The sequence below is a fragment of the Hyaena hyaena genome, unplaced genomic scaffold (genome assembly GCF_003009895.1).
Source record: "Hyaena hyaena isolate Hyena2069 unplaced genomic scaffold, ASM300989v1 scaffold_204, whole genome shotgun sequence".
NCBI lineage: Eukaryota > Metazoa > Chordata > Mammalia > Carnivora > Hyaenidae > Hyaena > Hyaena hyaena.
In genome coordinates, this window is record NW_024080837.1 from 319990 (window position 1) to 345496 (window position 25507).

General features: G+C 38.1%; 1 protein-coding gene across 2 annotated transcripts in view; it reads right to left on the minus strand.

Moving 5' to 3' along the window:
• Positions 1 to 1084: 1084 nt before the first annotated feature.
• MYB (MYB proto-oncogene, transcription factor) overlaps positions 1085 to 25507 on the minus strand; it is a 31989-nt gene continuing 7566 nt past the window's right edge. The window contains exons 4-16 of one of the 2 annotated variants that reach the window (XM_039242023.1): positions 24938 to 25030; positions 24466 to 24686; positions 22514 to 22748; positions 21203 to 21283; positions 20644 to 20748; positions 18873 to 19127; positions 17397 to 17759; positions 15721 to 15863; positions 14621 to 14735; positions 14403 to 14528; positions 13461 to 13571; positions 11405 to 11512; positions 1085 to 1765 (exon numbers count right to left, since the gene is read on the minus strand). In XM_039242023.1, coding sequence (XP_039097954.1) covers positions 1649 to 1765; positions 11405 to 11512; positions 13461 to 13571; positions 14403 to 14528; positions 14621 to 14735; positions 15721 to 15863; positions 17397 to 17759; positions 18873 to 19127; positions 20644 to 20748; positions 21203 to 21283; positions 22514 to 22748; positions 24466 to 24686; positions 24938 to 25030 — 2073 coding nt within the window. In that variant the 3' untranslated portion in view covers positions 1085 to 1648. The remainder of the gene's footprint in view (positions 1766 to 11404; positions 11513 to 13460; positions 13572 to 14402; positions 14529 to 14620; positions 14736 to 15720; positions 15864 to 17396; positions 17760 to 18872; positions 19128 to 20643; positions 20749 to 21202; positions 21284 to 22513; positions 22749 to 24465; positions 24687 to 24937; positions 25031 to 25507) is intronic. The other variant, XM_039242022.1, reaches the window with a different exon arrangement.

The window sequence follows — 25507 nt, forward strand, 5'->3', positions numbered from 1 at the left end:
GGCCTTGCCCTGGGCACTCTCCCTGTGAGGGCTTCAAAGGTCATGGCTCTTCTCTAGGGCTCCTGCTTTTCACGACGGTCCCTCTCCATGTGACAGTGTCCTTCAGGCCTATACCCATGGGCGTGAATCAACCCTGTGGTCCTCCTAGCCCCACCCACATCCGCGGTATCAGTCCACATTATCTCACTTCAAATGCTGCTGGGACCCTGACTAATACATTCTGCAAGATTCCTCCCAGTGGTCACTCTGCACGTGATGATTTTGTAAACTACTGAACTTGGTTTGTTTGTTCTTCTTTCTTGGCTTCTTCACATGAGATTCAGATGGTGCACTAATTATTAACACAAGAAAGAGCTCTGAGTTCACCCCATTTTCTTAAAATTAAAACTATTGTCCACAATCACAACTAAGAGAGAAGCCAAAAGTAAGTAAAATACGGGCACAGCTTTATTTCTCTACAAGGCAGTAAGTACACTGTCGTATCAAAGTTCAGTGCCGGCCGTCTTGCACCAAATGTTCTTAAGGCAGCAACTGGCTATATCCCCCAGGCTCTTGACCCCAGCTGCACACACAGGCAGTGTGCGGCAGTTCTGAGACCTTACACTTAGAAACCATAGGGACGCTGATCAAACACATAACCCCTGAATTAAAGAACAGTTAGGCTGAACTCAAAACAAAACACAGAACATCAACAACACAATCTCCCAAAAAAGTAAAGAAGTGCAATGCAAGTTCTTATAAACCAACAGGGTAACCAAAAAAAACAAGAACAAAAAAAAAAAAAAAACCCAACAACAATGACATCAACAAATGCAAAATCTCCCAAACCAGTTTTCCAGGGTATTACAAAAGGAAAAAAAAGTCCATATATATATATAAAAAATTAAAAAAGTCTGAATTACTAGTGCATAGTCAATTACCTAACACCAGGTTTCTTTTCTTTCCGTCCAAAGCTCTACTGCCCCTCTCATACTAGCAGCATGGCTACAGGCTAAGACCATAGCAGCAAAACACATTTTTCATTTGGCATTTACAAAATTAAATTACTGAATAAAAATATAATTTTTTATAAAACTATTTCACACAGTAATAATTTTTAAAGCAAGCTAACAAAAAAAAAACCCTCATAAAATGGTTTAGTACAACATATGTACCTCCAATGTTATTAACCATAAATGAGCATTTACAATCTTGATTAATAATCCCATGGTATTAAGTCAACATTTATAGTAATGCATTGTGTTTAGTGATTGAGAAAAGTGAAATATTGGAGTACCTTTTTTGTGTGTAAAAATTTCAAAAACCCCATTACAGGAAAAAATACTGGTCTGTTGGATCCTCTAAAATACAGATAAATCATTTTATGTCTTAAAAAAATCTGCATTAAGATATTAACAACTGACTACAATTCATTACCTAATAATTTAGGTAAGATTGTTATTTATTTATTTATTAAAAAATCCTTTTAGTTGGGTGAAATCCCATAAGATTTCATCCACCTAAATGCACTTGGTGCTGCTCTCAACTGTTGTACCACAACAAAAATAGGTTCTTCTCCCATTCATGAAAAGTTTCATGTGGAGGAATGACATACGCCAAGTCAACTTTTGAAGTGTTCTGAAAACCATAATGCTTGTCTGGAAACGTCTCACATGACCAGAGTCCGGGTGGAGAAGGCATTCACATATTTACGAGCTTGACCAGAAGCCGTCATCTGATCTTCGGTCTTTCCACAAGATGCGGTCTCCCAGGCACCACTACAAGGCTAATGGGGGAAAAGAAGGCAATGGCAAGGTCAGACAGGAAGCCCGTACTTGAGCCCATAAAGGATTCCCGATCCCAGCAGAACCAGCATAGAGAATTCTGACCTCTATCTAGATGGCAAGAGCAGATACAAGGGAGCCTTTGTCAGATAAAATCTTAACTCTCTGCCCCCTCCCTCCAGAACTCCAGCATTTGGAGGTGCTACTGAGGGTCAGAAATCATTCATTGCGAAGAGGGAAAACCCCACTTCAGGCAATACCATAAGCTACAGCTGCACACTTCCCACTTTTGTCTATTGGGTGGTTTTACAAAGTTGGAGGAAGAAATGAGCATAACTCCCCCAGATACCTAATATGTCTCATTAAGCAAACTGGTGAGTACTTCAGTCCTCTGAGCGAAGAAGCTCCAGGAGGTGACAGAATCAATTAAAATCTACTAAACACAGTATCTATTTTGTAGTATCAATTAATTTAGAAATATCTGTTCACTAGGACAGACACACTAGAAGATACAGATAGAACTCGTATCTAATAGGCAGCCAGTGTTTGACACTTCACAGTCATGATCTCATTTACACAGCACCACCCCCCTGAGGGGGAGGTACATTCTGTCTTCAGTCAGGCAGGAAATGGAGACACAGAGAGTGGAGATAACCCATCCAAAGCCTCTCTGAGGGTGAGGACTGGAATGGCTCTGAACCCAGGTTTGTCTTCTGCACAGCCCTGGCTCTTGCCTTCCCTCCATATTGCTTCCCACTGAAATATATACTATTCATGCTCTACTTAGTTCCCCCAAAGGATTCATAATAATTACAATATAAATATAAGATAACAGGGTTTATATAGTGGGTAAGGCAGGGTCACAGGAAATAAATAACATGATGATTTGGGTGAGATTTGGACATAAAACACTTGTCATGAAGTACAGTGCACCAGCTGGGTGTAAGCCACAAGGTTGTCTCTGAGCTATCTAGCAGGCAACGCAGAGGAAAACAGAAACACAAGCAGATGTAAGATTTGGGGTCCTTAAGCTCAAAACTAAACCCGCGGTTTAGTAAAAGTGCAACTATCCATGGAATTGACATCTAAGAACAATTCTTCCATGGGACAGAAGAAGACAGACAATTTCTCTGGGAAAGGATTCCCAGAATCTGTTCAGGAGAGCTGAATACTGAGTACTATCAATTTCACATATTCTCAACTGGAAATTTGACTGTGTTCTTACTGGATCGCCCACAGGGCTCACCACTTTATTTATGTCTGGCTCTTTCTCTAGGGCCAGATATTTAAAACAAGATCAATATTCTTTTAAATCGTACATTTTTAATTAGTCTTTTGGAGGAAGCTTTTCAAACAGATTTTCCCAAGTCAAGAACAGGGTTTTCCAAGAAACAAATGGAGCATCTCAGGGGCACATGAGCCCTGGGGCTCAGAGTCTCAGCAGCGCAAGCCCCTGGGAACCCCTGAACCTCCCAGTGTAGACAAAGGCCAGGACCCAGTAGTCACTGTGTGTGGCTCCTTTTCTGCACTCTGTGAGTACTTCTTGCAACAATGAAGAAAAATCTGGTCAGAGCAGACCCAGACCTACCCGGAGAGAGTTGAGGCAGAGCACAAGGTCAAGGACTCAGGAAAGAAAAGAAGTGTTCAGGTCCAACAGCTGACATGACAGTGGCCTTCTCCTTTGCCATTTCCTTCTCTCTCTTTACCTTGAAGCCATGGGGCCCTTGGCCAACTTTTCAAGCAGACAGAATAGTTTTGACAAAGGGGGATTAAATGTCTTTGTGCTAGAAGAATATTTGTTACTACTGTCATCTTTATCTTTGCGCCTATTTATTCCTTCCTAAATTTTAGTTTCATTTACACTAAAGAATTGATAAGAATTAAGGATTTCTGCACATGAATTCTTATGTGAATGCAGACCTGTCACTCTACCCTAATTCATTTCAACATTAATAATCCTAGCGTACCTTCGTCTACTCTTGCCTGAGAGTCACCTTGTTTATCCTGTAATGGGCCTTTAATGGCTCCCGGGCAGAAGTGAACTGCAAACAGACTGTCAAAGCTTTAAAGGGGATATCCTGCTAAGGCACTTTAAATAAATACTGGGATCCTTTGTGGAAAACAGAAGAAATAAAATGAGTCAAGACCATGTCCACAGGTGGTTTTCTGTCAGAATTAGATTATCTTCACGTCTTTATTTGGAAGACAGTTTTTTTTTTCTTTTTTATGGTGCTGAACAACTGCTGTTATTATTATATTTATATTGCAACTTCACACAATAGCTGCTCATGTCAAAAACCTTGGCAAGGTATGCGTTTTACCATTTGTGGACCTAATAAAAAATTGGCAGAAGTCATAAAAAATGATTCTGTAGAACCAAAGCAACTCAGGAGATGGCAATGTATTTTTCTTTTGTTCTGCTTTTAAATAATAAACATATATGAATGGTGTCCTAAAGAGTAAGAATAAGGATTATCCGATTTTTCTATTTAACTCATCCGAAGAAAATGCTTACTCGGGACTAAAATTCTAAAAGAATTCATTCCTAAAAGAGCATCTTTTAAAAATGTATCGATTATAAGAGATAGTGTAAAAATCTTGAAGGCTGTTATATCTTAAAAGTCAGGGATAAAGCTGAGGAGAAGTGTAAGGTAAGGTCTACGGCTACCCAGCTTTTCTCATGCACGATTGCCTTCCTATGTCTGCACAAAAGAGGGGAATGCCCCCAATTTCAGGATTTTTAACTTTTCATAGAAAATAGCCTTAAAAGTTAGGGAATTAAAGGTCTAGACAGTGATTTGAGGTTGCCCCAACCACCAGTGCCCAAGTTAACTATTGTTAATGTGGACAGACTTTTCCCCTCTGGAGCTTGTCCTAGATGCCTCCGAAGGTCTCTTCATCTTACTTGTGTATAGACTTTACACACAGTTTATGTCACATAGCCTAGGGTGTCACCATTTTTGGAAAAATAGTTCTTTCCTTAGTGATATATTAGTTCAGACTATTAAGATTAAGACAAATGACTAATTGCTCTAAAGCAATTCTATCTTTGCCATCCCAGGGAAGAGTCAGGGCTCTCTGAATTTGAGCTTGATATATTTTCTCCCCTCCTTCAACCTTTCCTATTAAAACCGGAAAGCTTTCCACAGCAAACTTGCTTAGTTTATAACATATATTGAAAGCAGGTCACCGAAACACTACCAACGGCTATGTGAATTCTTGCTGGGGCAGGTGGAAAAAAGTGGCCCAAAGGTAGAACCAAATAAGTCCAAAGGTATCCAGGGAAGCAGGTCAACAACAGCACACTACATTAAGAAATGCCCAGAAAGACCGATAACACATGTAGACAGATTGTTTCTGTGTCTGTTGACATGCTAACACAAGCAGAAGAAAAATAGAGAAAACCGATCAACCATTAGAGATCTGACTACCTTTATTTCAGGCATCAGTTGAGTCAGCTATCTCTTTGGGTGACCCACTGACACAGTTCTGTGAGAGTGGAATAGGGAAGGGAATGAGAAAGAATGTGCTAGAGGAAATAGCACACCACAGGGCAAAAAGACTTGGCCAAAGATGAGGCCTCCTTTCTGAGAGACTGTGCACAGCCTTTGCCTGCCTAATTATAGATACCACCAGTGTACATGGGCAACTGTGCTGCCATTTTGAAAGTAATATTATATCCATTTCATCTTCCTGCCAACCTCATACAATGACAGGAGGACATACAATACTATAGTCCTCAATTTATAGATGAGAGCATGTTTTTCTGAAGAGGTTAATGAATTAAGGTCATGCAATCTGCAAATGGTGGATTCTAGAGTAAAACCCAAATTCCTTTTATCTGCATGTTAGTTTACTGTGCCCTTCAGCAATGCGGACCATACCAAAAGAGTTTGCCCTATTTAATAAAAAACAATTCAGGGGCACCTGGGTGGCTCAGTCGGTTAAGCGTCCGACTTTGGCTCAGGTCATGATCTCGTGGTTCATGGGTTCGAGCCCCGCATCAGGTTCTGTGCAGGCAGTTCAGAGCCTGGAGTCTGTTTCAGATTCTGTGTCTCCCTCTCTCTCTGCCCCTCCCCTGCTCATGCTCTGTCTTTCTCTGTTTCAAAAATAAATTAAAACTATTAAAAAATTTATAAAAAAATTAAAAAAAAACAATTTATTAACAATTCATATAAAGATAGGAGCAATCAAAAACACATGGAATTTAAAAAGGGAGTTTCACTTGCCTGCAACAATATTTTAAGATTCTTGGATGTTGTGCAAATGTGTTTAAATAATAATGGCCTGAGAAATTCACTTAAATTAAACTCACTGTTTTACAAAACTAAGGCCATGACAAGCCAAGTCAGGAAATTAAAATTTAAGGCTGTCATTCTGTGGTTACAAAAAAGAGGAAAGTGAGTGAGTAAAAAGAGCATATGAACACATCTTTTATACTCAGGTCTTAAATAGGAATAAAAGGAAATTATAATTTAAGAGAAAAATACAGAAGTTCAGAAGGCTTATAACTTAAGTACAGTTTCAGATCTGTCGATGGAAATGTCAACTTCAAGACATGTTTAGTAGCATAATGTATTTATTTCAAAATGTAAAGCAGATTAAAAGCATATTGAAGCAAATAGGCAGCTCTTTTCTCCTTGCAGAGGAGGGAGTTTGGTGTGGGTGTGGGTGTGTGTCTGCCTCAGGCGCTGTCAGGGTAACTTTTGAATAATGTTCCACCATGAATCTCTTTTCTGTCCCAAACTGCAAGCTTTCCAAGCTGAATTTTATTTCTCTAGATTTGATAATTTTTCTAGACTCCATCCTCTACCTCTACACAACATAGGGAATGGTACACTGGCCAAATGTGAAAACCTCAACATAAATTTAACATAATATTTTGAGCTACATGAAAGACACAAATATCAAAAATGTCTCAGAACATTTTTATTATAAGAGTCCCTGTTTACTGTTACAATTAAAATTAAAGCACCTTTAAAACAAAACAAAATAAAAGACATACAACAATTATAAGATTGTACGGCTGCTACAAATTCCTTTTGGAAAGAGGTAAAGCATAAGTAACTTTAAAAACAAATAGAACATTATTTGTGCATAATGGCTAATATAGCCTCTATGTAAGCCTTATAGTTTATGGACTGTAACTCAGAGTTCTGAGTTATTAAAATTTGTTGCTTCTCAAAGAAAACCCACATAACACACGACATATTTAGCACCCTGATTTTGGTCTATACATACTGTTTCCCACTGAAAGGATCAGAGCTCTTTGGGGAAATGGTTAATTCCAGGGAAAGAGGAAGGAAATGTGACTATTAAGTTAAAGCAGAATAAATTAGATAAAATTAAAAATTCCAGCTGTCACCTTGGACAGGAACATATTGGGCATTTCCATCACTGCAGGAGTTCTATTGGACAGGATTAAAAGGGATCTAAGAGACTAAAAGAGATTTAAGAGACAAAAAGTAATGTGAGTGGGGCACCTGGGTGGGTCAGTTAGTTAAGTGTCTGAGTCTTGGTTTCGGCCCAGGTCATGATCTCAAGGCTCATGAGACTGAGCTGATAGCGTGAAGCCTGCTTGGGATTCTCTCTTCCTTTTTCTCTGCCTTCTCTCCCCCCAAAATAAATAGATAGACATTAAAAAAAGGCAATATGTAAAATTGTTTCAATCTGACCAAACAAATAATAAAAAGATTCTTTTAAAAAATTTTTTAAATGTTTATTTTTAAGACAGAGAGAGACAGAGGGCAAGCAGGGTAGGGGCAGAGAGAGAAAGAGACACAGAATTGGAAGCAGGCTCCAGGCTCTGAGCTGTCAGCACAGAGCCCTATGTGGGGCTTGAACCCGCAAACCTCAAGATCATGACCTAAGCTGAAGTTGGATGCTTAACTGACTGATCCACCCAGGCGCCCCAAGATTCTTTATTTGAATTAATGGGGAAACTTAAATACAGCCTCAGAACTAGAATGTTAAAGAATTATCATAATTAACAATGTGTGATTAACAGTATTAAGTTACATATGAAAACGTCTTTATTTTCAGAAATACACCTGGAAGTACATATGTGAATAAATGTCATATTGTCTGGAATTTTAACATGTCTCATAAAAACAGTTGAAGTAAATATGGCAAAATGTAAATAACTGTTAAATCTAAATAATAGAATATTTTCTATATTCCTATGTGTGTTTGAAATTTGTCAAAATAAACTGTTAACTCATAGCTTCTTGCATTTGTAGTTTTAAAATAGTAAATGTAATTTACACATATATGTATAAGCATGTGCATTTCTATGTACATTAGAAGCTAGAACCATACAGGTCCAGTATATTGGCCTCAAAAATAGTTACCGCTCTGTCTAAAGTGTGATTGTCATAATTAAGTCAGGGATGATTAAAACTGAAATGATAGAACACAGAATTACTAAAGTTGTCAATAAACTGTTCTTATACCTAAGTTATTTAGACTATTTGATGGACAGACAATACAATTGGCCTATAAAAGTGGCAGATATTTTATATTTTAGAAGTATCAAAAATTGGGGGCACCTAGGTGGCCCAGTCAGTTAAGTGTCCCACTCTTGATTTCAGCTCAGGTCATGATCTCATAGTTTATGAGTTCAAGCCTCAGGTTGGGCTCTGTGCTGATAGTGCAGAACCTGCTTGGGATTCTCTCTCTCCCTCTCCCTCTGCCTCTCCCCCACTCTCTAAATAAATAAACATTAAAAAAATAAGTATTAAAATTTTAAAGTATTTTAGGAATCATATTTAGTTGTTTTAAATTAAAAGCACCATGATAAAAATATCTAGAATGGCTAAAATCCCATTTAATATTTGATTTAAGTACAAAGTACAAAAGCACTAGGTTGCTTAAGTACTCTTAAATTGAATAGCCAGATCATGTAAGCATTGCATTTGTTCAATAATACTGTTCATGAGAGTATGAGGAATCTCATGAGAAATGAGGAATCTGCCTGATTAGGTCAAATTGAATCATCAATGAAAATATATGATAAAGCAAAATTTCTAAACTAAATTACCAAATTGCATATAAACCTCTGTAAATATTGTTGAATCAGGGTTATATGAAACATAAAAAGTATATGTGTTTTTTTTTTAATTTTTTTTTTTAATTTTTTTTATTTATTTCTAGGAGAGAGAGAGAGAGAGAGACAGCGTGAGCAGGGGAGGCTCAGAGAGAGAGGGAGTCACAGACTGAAACAGGCTCCAGGCTCAGAGCTGGCAGTCAGCACAGAGCCCGACGCGGGGCTCGAACCCACAAACCGCGAGATCATGACCTAAGCGAAAGTCGGACGCTTAACCGACTAAGCCACCCAGGCGCCCCAAAAGTATATGTTTAAGTATTTAGATTCACTTGATGAATTTTCCAATATTTATCACAGAAGTCTAAAACATTTTAGCAATCACATACTTCTATGACATAAGAAGGTAGATCTCTATGACACAAAATAATGGAAATACTTGGGATGTGTGTACTATTCATTTAATGAGGATTTCTTAAAATGAAATAGTTATTTATTATGGCAAGTTAGTAAGATATATTTAAGCAGTGTAAACCGGTAAACCATATAGTACACACAGAAGCACTGACTCTAAAATTAATTTTTGGATCTCAATTACTCCATTTTGTGAAACTGATGAATACTGCCCTCACTACATGATGTATGTGAATGGCTTAGTCCCAATATACAGATATTAGAATCTGTAGAGTACCAGATATGACTTCTTTATATGGTAGAAATTAATAAAATAGAGCTACTATCACTTTTGAGCTTCAAGGATAACTACTATTTCCATTAAATAAGATATAAATATGCTGAGAATAAAGTTCCATACTGATCATTTTTATGAAAGGCAATAGCACTAAAACCTTTAAGATAAAAAATTGGGCAACTTATATTGCTTGAGTCCCAGACTTGGTTATAAAATATATGTAAGGTTTACTCTAGCTTACTGTACTAACAGCAATAGTCAAATTCTATGCTCTGGAAACCATGGGCCAAGTTTTTAGGAAAGGAAGAAGGAAAGAAAAATAAAGAAACCATGGCTTTTTTGGAGCCAGGATCAGAGCAAGGTAAAATTCTAAAGGAGCTGACCTTTGCCTTCACATACTTCTAATGTGCTTTCTATGGCCCCTTTCTCCCTTGGTGGGATTTGTTTTCTTCCTCCTGTCCCAATTCTTGGTGATACTCTCAGTCTTTTCACAGGTGGCCTACCCAGGCCTGACCGACTCAGGAACACTCTAGAATCTCTCCCCAGGCACTGGCTTTCCCTCTTCTGTGTCCTACACTCTAGTCATCTCTCACTAAAACAGCTGGATCAGATAGAAACGACAGGAAAGCAACCTCATTGAATTCAGAAACAAGATGTGACTGCCTATAGCCCTTCCAGCTACATTTGCATTAGTTAAAAATATAATGCCAAATATCATACCTACTTAAAATGGAGACTTTTTTTTTTTTTAATGTTTTATTTATTTCTAGGAGAGAGAGAGACAGTGTGAGCAGGGGAGGGTCAGAGAGAGAGGGAGTCACAGACTGAAACAGGCTCCAGGCTCTGAGCTGGCAGTCAGCACAGAGCCCGACGCGGAGCTCGAACCCACGAACCGCGAGATCATGACCTAAGCGAAAGTCGGACGCTTAACCGACTAAGCCACCCAGGCGCCCCTAAAATGGAGAAGTTTTAATATTCTCACAATTGGGAGAAAAAGCCTACCACCATGATAGGGAAGCCCCGAGAGAGAGAGAGAGAGAGAGAGAGAGAGAGAGAGAGAGAGAAAGTACGCAAGTCCTCAAAGCAAGCCAACCTGGTTCCGTGCCTTTAACTCTTAGTAAAAATAGCAATAGCACTTTCCCCTTCTGACTCCAGGTTTTCTCCATGCTCCAGGGTTTATGAAGTTTCTCTAGGTATAGCTCAGAGGCATGGTGGGGGAGGTGAACTCTGCAGGTGGCTGGATATAGGGCTATTTAATGTTGGGAACCACTTTAAATAATTTAGGGGAGTAAATTTGCATTCTTATTTACATTTGGCTCAGGATTAATCTGGAATTTGCTGTATTTCATCAACATACCCGTACTTCAGAATTACAAGGGAAATCTCTTTTGATATTAAAACCCAGCAGCAGATGGCCAACTGCAGATTAGCTACACAACATTGGCAGCTGACTTTCTTATTCTGATAGTCAAATATATTGTAATTCTTTTCCAACCAGCTAATTTCAAACTTCATTTAAAATCCGAACAGTGCCTGAGTTTTGATGGCTTACTAATTGAGTTTAAAAAACAAAAACTTTGAAATAAAAAGAACTATACCAATAAACTGTGTCTAAACTATTTAAGAGCAGAAGACAGAAATATTGACACACATGTAACCCATGATCTTGCCCTCAGTCACAGTTAGAAATGTATCACTTCATCATGCTTTGGAAACCTGCTCTCATAAAATCGTCTAGTATGTCTCAGATGAGTGGCAACAAGGAATTTTAGGAAATTTTTAGACATCAAAAGTTGTTTAAAAGCATCACTCCTCTGTATCTAAAGTCTTAAGAAAAAAAAAAAGCCCTCAAGATGACAGTGTTTCAGTGAATGGCTTTTAAGACACTAATGTTGGAATAGTAATTACCTGTAAGGGACTCGCCAGGGACCTGTTTTTAGGTACTGTAAATGCTTTGAGAACATTGTCTTCATCTTCTGATACTGGTGTCATTAAAACGGAACTTGTAAGAATATTCTAAAGGGAAAGAACAATTTGAAATTTAAATGAGGCTGGAGAATATGAGAGCCGACACAATTCTGACACCATAGACAGGAGATGATTACGAAGTGATGCGCATGAGCAGGAACAAATGCAGGGATCTGCCACAAATCTTCTCACTGAGCTAAGAGAAGGCCTTAGCTACATACTTACCTGCATCCCATCATGGCAAACACCTCTACAACAAAAAACTTTGGGTCCTGATATAGTTCTAGGCAGGAGATGGGCCCTAAAAATATACCTGCTAAAGGAGTTAGTAAATCCATACTTTTGAAAATGAAAGATCTACTAAGCTCCAGTTAGAGAGCTATTTATTTTGTACGTTGGTATAGAAATATTTTAGAGTTACAAATTAATGGCAGTATAGTATAATGGTTAAAAATGTGGAATTTAGGGGTGCTGGGTGGCTCAGTCGGTTGTGAATTTTACCCCTGTATTGGGTTCCTCGCTGGCATGCGGAGCCTGTGTTGGATCCTCTCTCTCCCCTTCTGTCTGCCCCTCCTCCACCCATGCACTGCTCGCTCTCTCTCTCTCCCTCTCTCTCTCTCTCAAAATATAAATAAATATTTTTTTTAAAGTACGGAATTTAGAACTAAACTCTCTGAGTTCTAACTCTGAACCACCACTTATAGCTATGTAATCTTAAGCAAGTGATTAAGCCTCCCTGTGCTTGTTTCCCAGTTGGTATAATGGCAATGAGAATGTTACCAACCTTGCAGGGCTGCTGGGCTTAAATGAGGTAATACATCTAAAGCTCTTAGAGAATAGTACTTACCACTTGGCACATTCTGAATAAATATCAGCAGTTGTTATTAACTCTGATTCTCCATGAAGGACAGACATGGATAAATTACAAATTTTTAAAACAGTTTAACACTTAAAAGTTAAACTTAACACTTAAAGTTACTTAGTGGTAACTAAGTGCTAAAAAGAAAGGAGCTCTCAAGCCATGACAAGACACACAGGAAGGTGCATATTACTAAGTGAAAGAAGCCAGTGTGAAAAGGCTATACACATATGATTTTTAACTATATGAAGTCTCGGAAAAGGCAAGACTATAGAGATAGTAAAAAGTCAGTGGTTTCCATGGGTTGGCGACAGGGTAGGAGAGTGATGGAGGAATGAGTAAGTAGACCACAAAGAATTTTTAGGACAGTGAAACTACTCTCTATGAAACTGTAACAGTGGATACATAGCATAAATTTGTCTGAACTCACAGAAGATACAGCACCAACAGCGAACCCTAATATAAACTACGGACGCTGAGGGATAAAGGGTCAGCAGTGCTGGCCTATCAAGTGTAACAAATGTACCACTCTAGTGGAGAATGTTGATAATGATGGGGGTTACGCACGTGAGGGGGCAGGGGTATGTAGAAAATCTCTGTATCTTCGGCTCAGCTTTGCCATGAACCCAAAACTGCTCTAAAAAATAAAGTTTATCTTTAAAAATGGTGGCAACCAAAGTAATGCAATGACAGGAACAGTAAAGGGCATCTACTATAGATGCTGATTGGCATTATGTTAGATTCTGTGTAAAACCAAACAGGAGATGATGTAACAAGGAGGAAATACTACATTTGGAAGACAGATAAACAAACAAGAAGAAAATGTAAAAATTAACATTCTGTTTTCACAGAAATACATATTTTCAGGCAGCAGATTTTTCTAAATGGCAACGACTCTCAAATCAAGAAAATAAATAATGAAAAAAATCTGCGATGAAAAAGAATCTATTTCCAATACAGAAACAAAATGTCTACATTCAACATTAATGATCATAAGGAATCATAAGGAAATAAACATGTAATGGAGAATGTTTAGAAATATGATGCATTAAATAGTGCTAAAACCACAGGAGCCTCACATGCCACATGGAGAATTCTGCGAGGCACCAACATCTCATAACATGGGTGTGTACTTACTGGCACATCCGCCACAGGCGATGCCTGTGTGAACAGCTGAGTGTTCAGGCTCTCCCCTTCCCAGTGGTTGGAGCAGAAGAAGTTTCCTGCTTTATCCGTCGGAGATTCCACCTGAAAGCAAACAGGAAGTGCTTTGTTGTTTCTAGAACTAGAACTTCCCATGGAACACTGATACTCGGTAAATTTCTATAAGATGAGAAATATCTGAGGATCTAATGTGTAACATGGAAACTGTCGTGGATAACATTGTATTGTCTAACTGAAATTTGCTAAGAGGGCAGAAGTTAAAGACAAACATGTGAAGTGATGGTTATGTCCGTTAACTCAGTGATCCTTCCACGATATATACGTATACCAAATCATCATGTTGTATACTTCAAATGTCTTACAATTTTGTCAATTATATCTCAATAAAGCTAAAAAGAGAAAGGGGTAAATTTCTGGCCATTCTCTTAAATATTTATCCTAATATGAAAATAAATTCAAGAGGCACTGTATCTACCTGTTGGAAATGCTTCTTGCCACCAAGCTAAAACCTGGATCCCTGCAAGTTACAGTGTTTTTCTTTTATACTAGAAGTTAGATACTATTGTTTAAATTTAAATTTCAATTCTCCATGACATCTGAAAGTTAAAAGTTGATGTATTAATTATCTATCCATCTGTGTATCAGTGATAAAGTACAGTAAAAAGCTGCTTCCCTCCCTATCCTTTATCCTCTCTAACATGTTTTCTGTTCACACAGAAGTGGCCTGGCTTCCCAAATGAAAGGTTACATGCCTACAGGCTGGCAGTACCTCTTAAATGCATCTTGTAGGCAAATCTTGTATGAAAAGTGGTGCTGTTACCCAGTACTGATGCCAGACATAAAAAGCTGTCCACAAGGAACAGGGAGCAGGAATCACATCTTGTTCCTTCTTGATCCAAAGGATCTCGTGTTTACCTCTTGTTTGATCTTCTTCAGTAAAGGTGGCCCATTTTCTTGAAACTCAGCGACAATTCCAGATTCATCAGATTCCTGCTTGATCACATCCTGTAGGTCTTCTACTAGATGAGATGGTGTCTGAGGCTGAAAGGAAGGGTGGATATGTTTGCATCAGAGGAAAATTTCTGTCTGTGATGAATACATCAGCTAACCTCAAGAACTTGGCTAAAACTTACTAGCATCTTCAGAGGACCATATTTAACTTCTTGAGCTGCAAGTGCATGTTTGAACGGTGTAGGAGTTCTTGGAGAGCTTTCTAGGATTGACCTTTTGATAGCTGGAGTTCTAAAACTTTAAAGGGAAAACAAGTGTTGGTTCAATATGAAAGAACATAAACCCTTTACATCATTCTACCTATTAAATGTAATATTTTTATACTGAATATACCCTATTATTGATATGCAATTGGGTATGTGAATTAATCATATAGGTACTTTTAAGAAAAAGATAATATACACATTATGTATTTCCAAATATTTAAAAATATAATAGTCCCAAGACTAAGAACATTAAAATATTTTTCATCTTTCTTTAATGGTTCTGAAGACACATATAGTGCCTCTAGGTCTTTCTAATGGTCATAAACATGGTAAAGATCTGATGTCATTTACAAATCGATTTTATCTATTCATTAAAACAGGCTCATCATAGAAAACATAGAAAGCAACCTTTTAAAATGTACTTATTGTAACAGGAAATAGTAAGGTTGAATTTTTTTTATTGATGTTCTCTGCCATTTCTTTGAATTGGTTAAGCCCAGAATATAAATACTGTTTAATCACTCCTTGGCTTCTGATCATATAATATCCCTGGGGATTTTAGAAGAAGTCTTATCAATAGATAAATTTCAGAAATGAAACGTAAGATTTAAAAAAACATGAACTAAGTAAAGAACAATACCACTGCTATTCTGAATTTTGTAATCAGAGAGGAAAGGAGGTTGAAAATCTTGTCTTCAGTGAAGAAAGAAAGGCCTTACTGAGCAAACAGAAAAACTGAATGGAAAAATTATATAAGGACTACCTCTGAATGTATAGAACATTTTCAAGTGAGCTACAAAAAGTAATCTAGTTTGTCCTCTGACTTGCCACCTGTAGGTAGTTGTAACATGTCCAGGATGGATATATTCAGTGTGGGAATATATGTGATTATGTACATGCAAGTGGATCAGTATAATTATATACATGCAAATGGATTAGACATTGGGGACTATATTCCATTAATTAAATATAAGTAAATAAGGGGAAATAATTTTATTCTTGAACCAAGAACTTACATAGTATTTTCCTTCTGAGTTTTCACAGTCTGGTCTCTATGAAATGGTGTTGTAACAGTCAATTTGTGACCATTGAGAGGAGTAGAAGTTAAAGAAGGCATTTCCAAGTCTAAGTTTTCATGGTTACTAGAAGTGTTTAAGAACTAAATATGGGAAGAAAGGGGAAAAAATTACTTAGATTAAACCGTGATTCTTTATTCAGTCCAACTTAAAAATCACACCACGAAAACAAGCAAGTATGTTTTACTGACCCACTATGTAAAATAATTAAGATGATAACAAACACATAGCATTGGATAGGGTATTGTTTTATTTCATTTGAGCAGTCAAGGTTTCGGAATGTAATTTCCAAGAAATAAAATCTAGGGTCACTGCTGCAAAACTTGCAAAATCTGAAGAAAGTATTCTCAATAAAGGCCACCTCCCATTAAAGAGAATGAGATGCACTCTTTATTAAGATTACAAGCATTAAAGAGATTTTTTGGAAAGGAATTCTTGTTTTTCTTTCATGCTATTTTTTTCTCTTTAACGATCTATGAATTATTATGATAGAAGATTTGCATTATGTGGAAAATTCTTGAATAGTAAGCTGTGTTTCTCCAAACACCATCATTCTGGGAAAATGACAGGTGTTCCTTAAAAAGTTCCAAGATAAAATAAATTTGGGAAACATACATATATCATAATCTCCTCCTTGAAATTCATACACCAATGCATTCAAAACTCCAAGAGGTCCTGCAGTAAAGAGACCAATTTTAACTCTGACTTAGTGTTTCCCAAACTTATATATTTCAAATTTTTCTGGAGCATCTACTAAAGTCTTGCAGAACTAATATTCTCCAGAACACAATTTGGAAGATAAAAGCAAAAAACGAGACAATTGTTTTGGTGGGTGCTTCATTTGTTCATATTTAAAGCTGTCCTTAAAATAAATCCAACAGGCATAACTGGAAAAATGTTTGAAAGTGCCAAATTAACTACTGACTTCAATTATTTTAATAATTAAGGAATACAAGTCTCTGATAAGAAATGTAATTTCTGTGACTTGTAAAAAAAAAAAACTCTATGAAATGAGGATATTTATGGCAAATACTGTGCTGATAACATATTATGGCACAACTCAAAAAGCCAATGTTGAGAAATTAAAATTAAAACAGAAGTTGTTTTCCTTAAGCATTTGTTCCTTATGCTTTTCCAAAACTTTTCCACATAAAGATGGGTTGGAACCTTTAAAGTTTCTGGTTGCAACTCAAATGCTCTCCAAACATACTTTGGTAACCTCCTCCCCTGGGTCAGTGAATCACAAAGTACTAAGTGAACAAACAGGAAGAAAATCTACTAAAGTTGTTAAGGAGAGAGAAGGGATGGCAGAAAAGGAAGGGACAGAAATGTTAAACTCTAGTGTTGAAGGAAATAAAAACACATCCCATGCAGCTAAGAGTGTTTCAAATCACCAAAAAGAAAGAGCGAGAATTAGGACAAAATCATCAGTCAGCCTACAGACAGCTCAAACTTTGGGAAGCAGTATGACTTAGCAACAGCTAGATTCAACAATGGAACGAAATCAGTGAGGGCAACAGTAATTAGTCATTTGTTCCAAAGGATTAGTTTCTAGATTATTAAGTCTCGAGTGTCTGTTGAAAATTAGTAATAGCTGGGCAGAAATCATGCTCTACCTGCGAAGGGGAGAAGGGTAGGCTTTTGAAAGGGGAACGCTTGGGAGTTGAGCTGCTGACGCCAGCAAATAGGAAGGCGCTAGAGCCTCCGGCGGCTAAAGGGCTTGCCTGGCCCCGCTTGTTTCGAAGGATGACCAGCGGAATTGTGCTGTGCCTCGAAGGAGGTAAGGGCTTGAGCGGGTCAAGTGAACCCTCACTCAGCTTGTGCGGGTTTACCCCCGTGCTAGCCTCGCCCGCAGGTCTACTCGGACTGCCCTCTCTTTGCTGAAGCTGCAGGGCTCTGCCTGCATGATGTTGGCTAGGTGAAAAATCTGCTTCTTCAAAGAATTCAAAACTGCTGAGATCACACCATGATGAAGAATCCTGAAACAATGTGGGAGGCACAGAACTTTGAGACAGTGTGTGCATATGTGCCGTCACCTGAAACACAGCACCGAGAAAGAGACACTGGATGCAGAGAAAACACCTGTCCCTCTTGAGAAACAGCTTCAGGATTAATAACTGTTCCGGCATGCCACATAGCAGGTCTACCATGCCGCCTCCATGGTCCTACATGTGTGCCACAGGGACCTTCTGGTACTCTCTCATTTGTATGCAGTCCAAAGCAGAAAGAAGGTCTCTTCTAGATGGTACATTTTGGCAATGTTCATCCCGTTTGATGGATATGCAATAAGTGCTTTTTAACCAACCGGGTAACAAAGGAAATAAATTGAGTATCTGCTTTTTAGGTGCTAACCTCATGTTTGTTTCACTAAAGATGGTTTATATCATTGAACCTGTTGGGACTGGCAATCAATCATCAATGTTTGGTGGAGAGAGCCATGAACCACCAATGAACTCACTACCACTTCAAATACATTGAAAGACTGCTGAAAGTTCTAACTAAACACAATTCTTAATGTGCGATCCAAAAGCAAAGCACAATTCTAGGGGCACCTGGTGGCTCATTCAGTTAAGCATCCGACTCTTGGTTTCGGCTCAGGTCATGATCTCACGGTTCCTGAGTTCCAGCCCTGCATCGGGTTCTGTGCTGACAGGGTGGAGTCTGCTTGGGACTCTCTCTCTTTCTGCCCCTCTCCTGCTCTCTCTCAAAATAAATAAACTTTAAAAAAATTAGAAAATAAAACAAAACAAAAAAAAGTAAAGCACAATTCTAAAGAAACATAAAAAAGTAACAAAGTAACTAAATTAAAAATAACTCAAACATTATTCCATAACCTAAGATCTACTTATAGGTCTTAAACCTTAGTATTTTAAATAATAGGCATTTTGAAGGAAATGCATGAAAAGCTACCTTTTACCTGCACAGCCTACGAAATCAGATCTTTCAGAAAACATACACAAAGGCTAAAATCATACTTTTACATTCATATATGCTAATAACATGACATTTGCTATAGAAAATGGCAATAATTTGAGAAATGGGTTTCCTGATTCACATCAAAAACATTAACTTGCCTTAACAATTCTACTTACAGAATCTATAAATTGAAGTGTTTCTGCAAATTCTAAGAGGTTCTTAACATTATCCAGAATGGTGCCTTGGTGGACGATCATGCACCTTGCTGGAGAGGCACTTTCTTCAGGGAGGGAGCCAGGATCCACAGGCAGAGAGGGAGTGGAGTGGTGTTCTTCCAAACAGGAAACAGGTGCACTGTCTCCATGAGGTCTGGTGTGGTCAGCGATGGTGGTGCTGTGCCACCCGGGGTAGCTGCATGTGTGGTTCTGCGTTTAAGGAGGGGGTTGGGGGGATAAAGAAAGAGTGGGGAGAAGAAAGGGAGAAGGAACTTAGCAATGAAGTTGCACAAGGTATCAGATGCTGTTGGAGGAAAGATAAAAGTAGTTGCATCATCCAAAACTTGCGCCTATGAAACAGTCGTCAAGATGTTTCCTTTTATCGATGCAAGAGCCTATTTAATAGCAGTATAGTCTGTCACCTATATGAATAGCCCTCACTTGTCATCACTTTGCTAAAACTGCAAACAGAGAGACTGTGTCACAAAGTGCGACTTTCCCAGGAACTATCTCAAAAGTCTACTCTAACATAACCTCCAAGAGGACCACGCATGGTTGTCTTGAACTAAGAATTGTCCTGTTCTCATTCTAACCTACAAAAAGGCCAGAGGACTCAAGAGTTAGAGGTGCTTTTCTCGGCAGACGTTCTCGTTGCTTCTATCCCTTTTTAATGTTACGGATTGCACCGATGCAGTGAAGGGCTGCCAAATCAACATGGTTAGGAAAGCAGAAGGGCAAATTAACAGAAGTCTCCTTTCAGCATGACCGCGCAACAGGAGAAATTGCAAAACATTAACTAGAGTTAAAAAGTGGTCGAACTAACATATGCACATAATCATCTTATGATTTAACCCTAAACACATCTATTCCTGAGAATACCTGCTGGGTATCACATCTCTTTTATTCTCTTTGTTGCTGAACTACAACTGTCACAAAGTACACACTGATTTCTCAGTTTCCAGCCAATCACCAAAAAAGACGTCAAAATTCAGTAATGGTCCACACAGCTTTCACGCACACAAACGGAAGAGAACAGGCATGTTATTCATGGAGAGATGATACATATCTTTTTCACAGGTATACACTGAACATGCTTCAAATCATACGTGAAATTAGGAAGTATGAAAATCAAGGTTAAGAAAAATAATAGAAAAAGAAAAAATCAAATGAGTAGGTATCATACAGATACATAGCTTTGTAAATAAACGCAGATTTTCATTCATTTATATCGGTTAGTCGGTCTTTGAATTGATAACAGTCCTGGAAAAACAAGATTGATGGTGACAATTACAAGTAGATACTGTGTTTCTATTGCCACGCAAGAGGGCTGCTTTTAATTTAATCAACACACATGGTGATACCAACTACATTTTATTACAAGCAACTTTTGTTTAAACATTGTTAATAAAGGGACATCTGTCTGCGTGGCTCAGTTGGCTAAGTGTCTGACTTCAGCTCAGCTCATGATCTCGTGGTTCATGGGTTCGAGCACCATGTTGGACCCCGTGCTGGCAGTCTGCTGCACATTCTGTGTCTCCCCTCTCTCCCTGCCCTTCCTCCACTCACTCTTTGTCTCTCTCTCTCTCAAAAATAAACATTAAAAACAATTTTTTTAAACACTTGTTAATGGATCTATACTCTTGATTAGTGTAACAATTAGAAGAGAAAGGAAAAGAGACAGGAGGGCAGTGGGGAAGCTACCCCACATTCAGGCACACGGCTGCATTCTTACCGGTAGCGCCTGCTGTCCTTTGAGCTCATTCTCAGTTGACATTAGGAGCAATTCTAATTCCTTTATTCGCTTTTCTTTCTCAGGGTCTTCATCATTATAGTGTCTCTGAAATTAAAAGTGAAGGAAGAGAAAAAGACAAGGGCCTGATTGAAGCTGCAGATACAATGGTTATGGACCGCAGCCATGAGAGACCGGACAGCCCAAGGAGCCTCAGCGTGAGACCAGCACCAAGTGAATGAGGCACAAATTCTGTGAGTGTTATTCCACACGTAAAGGGGCAATGTGAAATCTGAGGCTCAAGTGGGTGCAGATTGATGAGCTGGTTCAACTCATAACACCAGAGAGTCAGAGAACTCCTGAGCTTACTCTCAAAGTGAAGACTGGTAGCTTCCTGGACAGAACTCCATCCACCTCTCTGCTATCTCCCCTCCCCCCCTTTTTTATATCTGTTGGTCAAGGGAAAATAAGCATGTACATGAAAGAAATAAAGTATGTCTTTAAAACATTGCCTTGAACCGTCAACGGGTTTCTTTACAAAGTGGTCTGCAAATGATCTTACCTGAATGGCGGCAGCAGCTGGCTGAGGGACATTGACTATATTTACATGTAACGCTACAGGATACGGGACATGACTGGAGACCTAGATCAAAAAGGCAGACAAACAAAGGCCGAGTCATTCATGGTCACATACGCTTTAGGGGAATTGGCTTCCTGAGGTTTTGCTCTAGGATTGAGAAAAAAAAAATACTGTACTAATAAAATTCACACATGCACAGAGGGGGAGAAAAACCCCAAAACCCTCTAATTTGAAATTTTAGCCAGGCCTTTAAAAACAGCCAAACAAATAGCTTAAGCGACATAAAGAGATTTGAAGTGCTCATTGATCTTGACAAAAAGTATTCTTTAATTAGAGAAAAACACAATGAAAAATATAACCTAAAATATCTTCATGAACGTAGGAAGTTGTAATGCGAAAAACTGATGACTTAGCTGTTTATAATAGAAGTATTTTTCTTGGAATAACTATTAGTTACATTAAAAAGCACAGAACTGCCTATGATGGTTCATTTATCTGAGACTTTTTTGGAAAGTCTGTAGTCAAATGAATGATAGAACAGATAGAGAAGAGTAAAAACTATTCAGGAATATGCTTTGAATATAATTTGCACAGGAGCTCCATTTTCTTGGCTAAGTTTCACCGTCTATTATTGTTAGTTGTAAGATTAAAGTTTATTGATTTTTTTCTTTATGCTTCATATTTTTCTTTTCCCTAAAGATAATTGTGTGGCAATTAGGCAGGCATCACACTGATCCAAAGGAGGATGAAAGAAGACAACAGAAAGTGGTGTCACCAAACTGCTCCTGACTCAGAGAGAGAAGGTAAACACACATGGAAGGACCATATTAAGACCTTTCTGCTAGATCACTAGCAGAGCCAAACTTAGAGAATCAAACTTGTTGCATTTCAGTGTCAAACGATCTCTGCTTTAAATTTAGTATGACACTCACTTTTCATTTTGGAAGAGAAAAACAAATGCATCTTCATTCCACCATTCTTCTTCAAGCAGGACCTTGTTAAGTAAACTTACATTTGAAAGCTACTCTGATCTGAAGCACTTCAGTTAGAATCCAAAGGCCTGGACCGCAGTCTGTACTATGAGCTGTGTGATTCTGCAGATTACCTAACATCCTGGCTTCCCAGGGTACACCAGGGATAACAAACCTCCCCCTATCTACCTCAAAGGCTGTGAAGTAGGGTGATCATTTTCATGGAAGCTCTCTGTAAAGTAAGCAAGTGTGAGGTATTACTATTACCTGGAGCTAAAATAACTATCTCTTTCAGTAAACTAAATTCTCAGAAATGGCTTACATTTTGTGCTTCAGAAATGTGGTAATAAGAATAATCATTGTTAACTGAGGTCTGCCCAGCTGGAGGGAGATGAGCCGAAGGTGGAGCATGAGCAAAACCCATCAAATGACTGTTCTTCTGAAAACTTGTGGCCACTGTTGGCGGGCTGGCTTTAGAAGACTCTTGCAGATAACCTTCCTGCTCGACCTTCCGACGCATTGTAGAATTCCAGTGGTTCTTGATAGCATTATCAGTTCTGCACAGAAATATATCATGTAAGAATTTTACAAAAAAAATTTAATTCAGATTAGAGTTAATTGACAGAAAACTGTTTCCAACAGAGACCTTTTCTTTGGGTCTTTTGTTTTTTGTTTTTTCTTTTAAATTGTTCTAGTCTTCTCTCTGAAAATCATGCTTCCCCTATGATCTAACTGAAAATCCATAGATTTGTCTTTATTACACAATATGGAATAAATGTGGATTTTTAGAAATCTTTAAATTTTAAATTTTGTTTTTAAATTATTTCCTTGATAAAAGAGAATTTTCAATACAACCACGCTTCATGTTTATTCTGACTGTTCATGGTACAAGACTCTAATACAACTTAAAGATGCAACTATTCTAGAAAAGTACTCCTTTGAGTGTGGCTTAGTAGGGCCTACACACCCCAATAGGCACACAGTAAAGTTTGGTGAATGATAATGATGTTGCCACTGCCTCACTGTCCACTCCTTATCTTGAATAGCACTAGCCAGAAATTTTGAGTAAAAAAAAAAAAAAAAAAGGAAAAAAGAAAAAAAGAAACTCCCACCTTTTGACATCCATCTCAAATTATTCTATTACCAGAGATGAGAATGGAAAATGGGATCTAGAAGGGAGAGATGCTGAGTCCCCATATGTTCAAACTGCAAAGCATTTTTACTAAAGTCTTTAAATTCTCAGGAAAAGTTTCTCAATTCAAAAAAAAAAGTTTTAAGCCTCCCTTTTACTATTTTGATGGGGGTGGGGGAATGTATGCTAAAGAAAGAGGAAGTTTCAATTGCCCCTTAAATTTTTACAGGAATCAACAGCATATCCTCAGGCCAAATGGGGGATAAGGTTTTCTTTCCTCAAAGTCTTGGATTCTGTAAGCTGATAGGAGCCAGGAGGGAGGCAGTGCTTTGGAACATCACACAGGAAAGCCACATAAACCATCAGAGCCACGGCCTTCTTTGAAGGACCCTTTCTCCAATTCTGATGTTTAAGAATATAATTTATTAAATATTTTCTATCTTATATTACTTATATAAGATTTATAATGAAAAGTATCTTCCAAATTAAAGAAAATGTATCATAAACTGTTCAAGTGGGAAGAGTGGGAGCTTCTAGAGATAGCCCTCATGATGAGGTCATTTTTGTGCCTTGTTCATTAAAAGAAAGCATAACACTGACATTATTTAAAAACCTGGAAGCAGTATGATAATTCCAGAAATACTCCATTTCTTTCCTTAAAAGAAAAGAAACGAAGCCCAGGGGTATAATGAAATGAATGTTGGTATCAGGAAAATGATAGCTGAGTTCCTTCTGATCACTTAACCAGCTGTATGAACTCAGACCAGAGGCAAAGTGTCTAGCCTCAGTTTGCTTCTATGTATTTAGAGTTTTATAGTTTACAAAGTACTTTGACATTCATTTTATTTTATACAAACATTGGCCCTGTGAAGAAGGCAGTTATTTAGTTTGCAAATAGGGCAACTGAAACTGAGGAGAGTTCAAGGACTTGGCCCAAAACTCCCTGTTGGGTAGATTCTGGAAGTCCTAAACCAGATAAACCCTTAAGACCTCCTCCAGTTTAAAAACCTATATCTCTGGCATATCTAATGAAACACTTACAATTATGGGAATGTAATTCACTCGCTATACATTTAAAACAAAATGTTCAATACCCACTCCCTCATTCTTCCCAATCAATATATTTTTTGACATATTATTACCGTCCAGGCAGTAGCTTTGCGATTTCTGCCCATCTGTTCCCCAGTCTCTTGTGTGCCTGGTAAATAATTCTGTCTTCCTCTTCTGTCCAGGAGGTTTTCTTAACTTCTGGATTCAAATGGTTATGCCACCTCTCCCTACATTGTTTTCCAATTCTCCCTTTTAAGTGCTTGGCAATAACAGACCAACGTTTCGGACCGTATTTCTGTACAAGCTCTATCACCTTCAGATAAACACACAAAAATAACCTATGTTTTAATGTTATGTAATGACTCAGTGTAATCATTCTTCAGTGTTACAAGATCTTTAGAAAAAGTCTAAGACTCTGCTTTCATTCATCGGAAAGATGGGAATAGAGTCCTCTGCTTCCTGTTCATACACTTTACCTGTTTTCTCAAGTTGGGAAACATTGAATTAAGATTTCTGGGGAATATTCTTAATTGTGATTCACACACCAATGAGGAAAGAACTTACTCTCTGATCTTCTTCTTTGGTCCAAGGCCCCTTGATGAGCTCAGGGTTTAGTACTTTCTGCCATCGGTGCTGGCATTGCACATCTGTTCGATTCTAGACAAAATGATAAAGCATGCACTGTCATATAGATAGGATGAGATAAGCACATGAAGACTTGATTATAACATGAATCGTACACAGACAATATACAGTGAACACATTCAGAAATATTTTAGGGCATGTTCGGAAAGCCTACCTGTCTGTCATTACTTATAACTAATGAACATACAGAGAATATATCAAAATTGGATCTAAAATTAGAAGCTCTACCTCTTAAGTGAAATAGTCCTGCCACGCAAATTAAAAGACCATCACATTGTAGACATGGCTGTCAGTTTAACTTAACCTTAACCTCAACATGTGGAATTACCTCTATGAACTAAAACTTGTTAGCAATTCCACATGAAGTTAAGCTTCCATGGACACCTACTCTAAATGACTAAAGTTTGCTTCCCATTCAACCTAAGAGAGAGACGTGCTTCAGTTTAAGGCCTCAAGTATTAATACTGCAGAATAAAGATGAATAAAGGT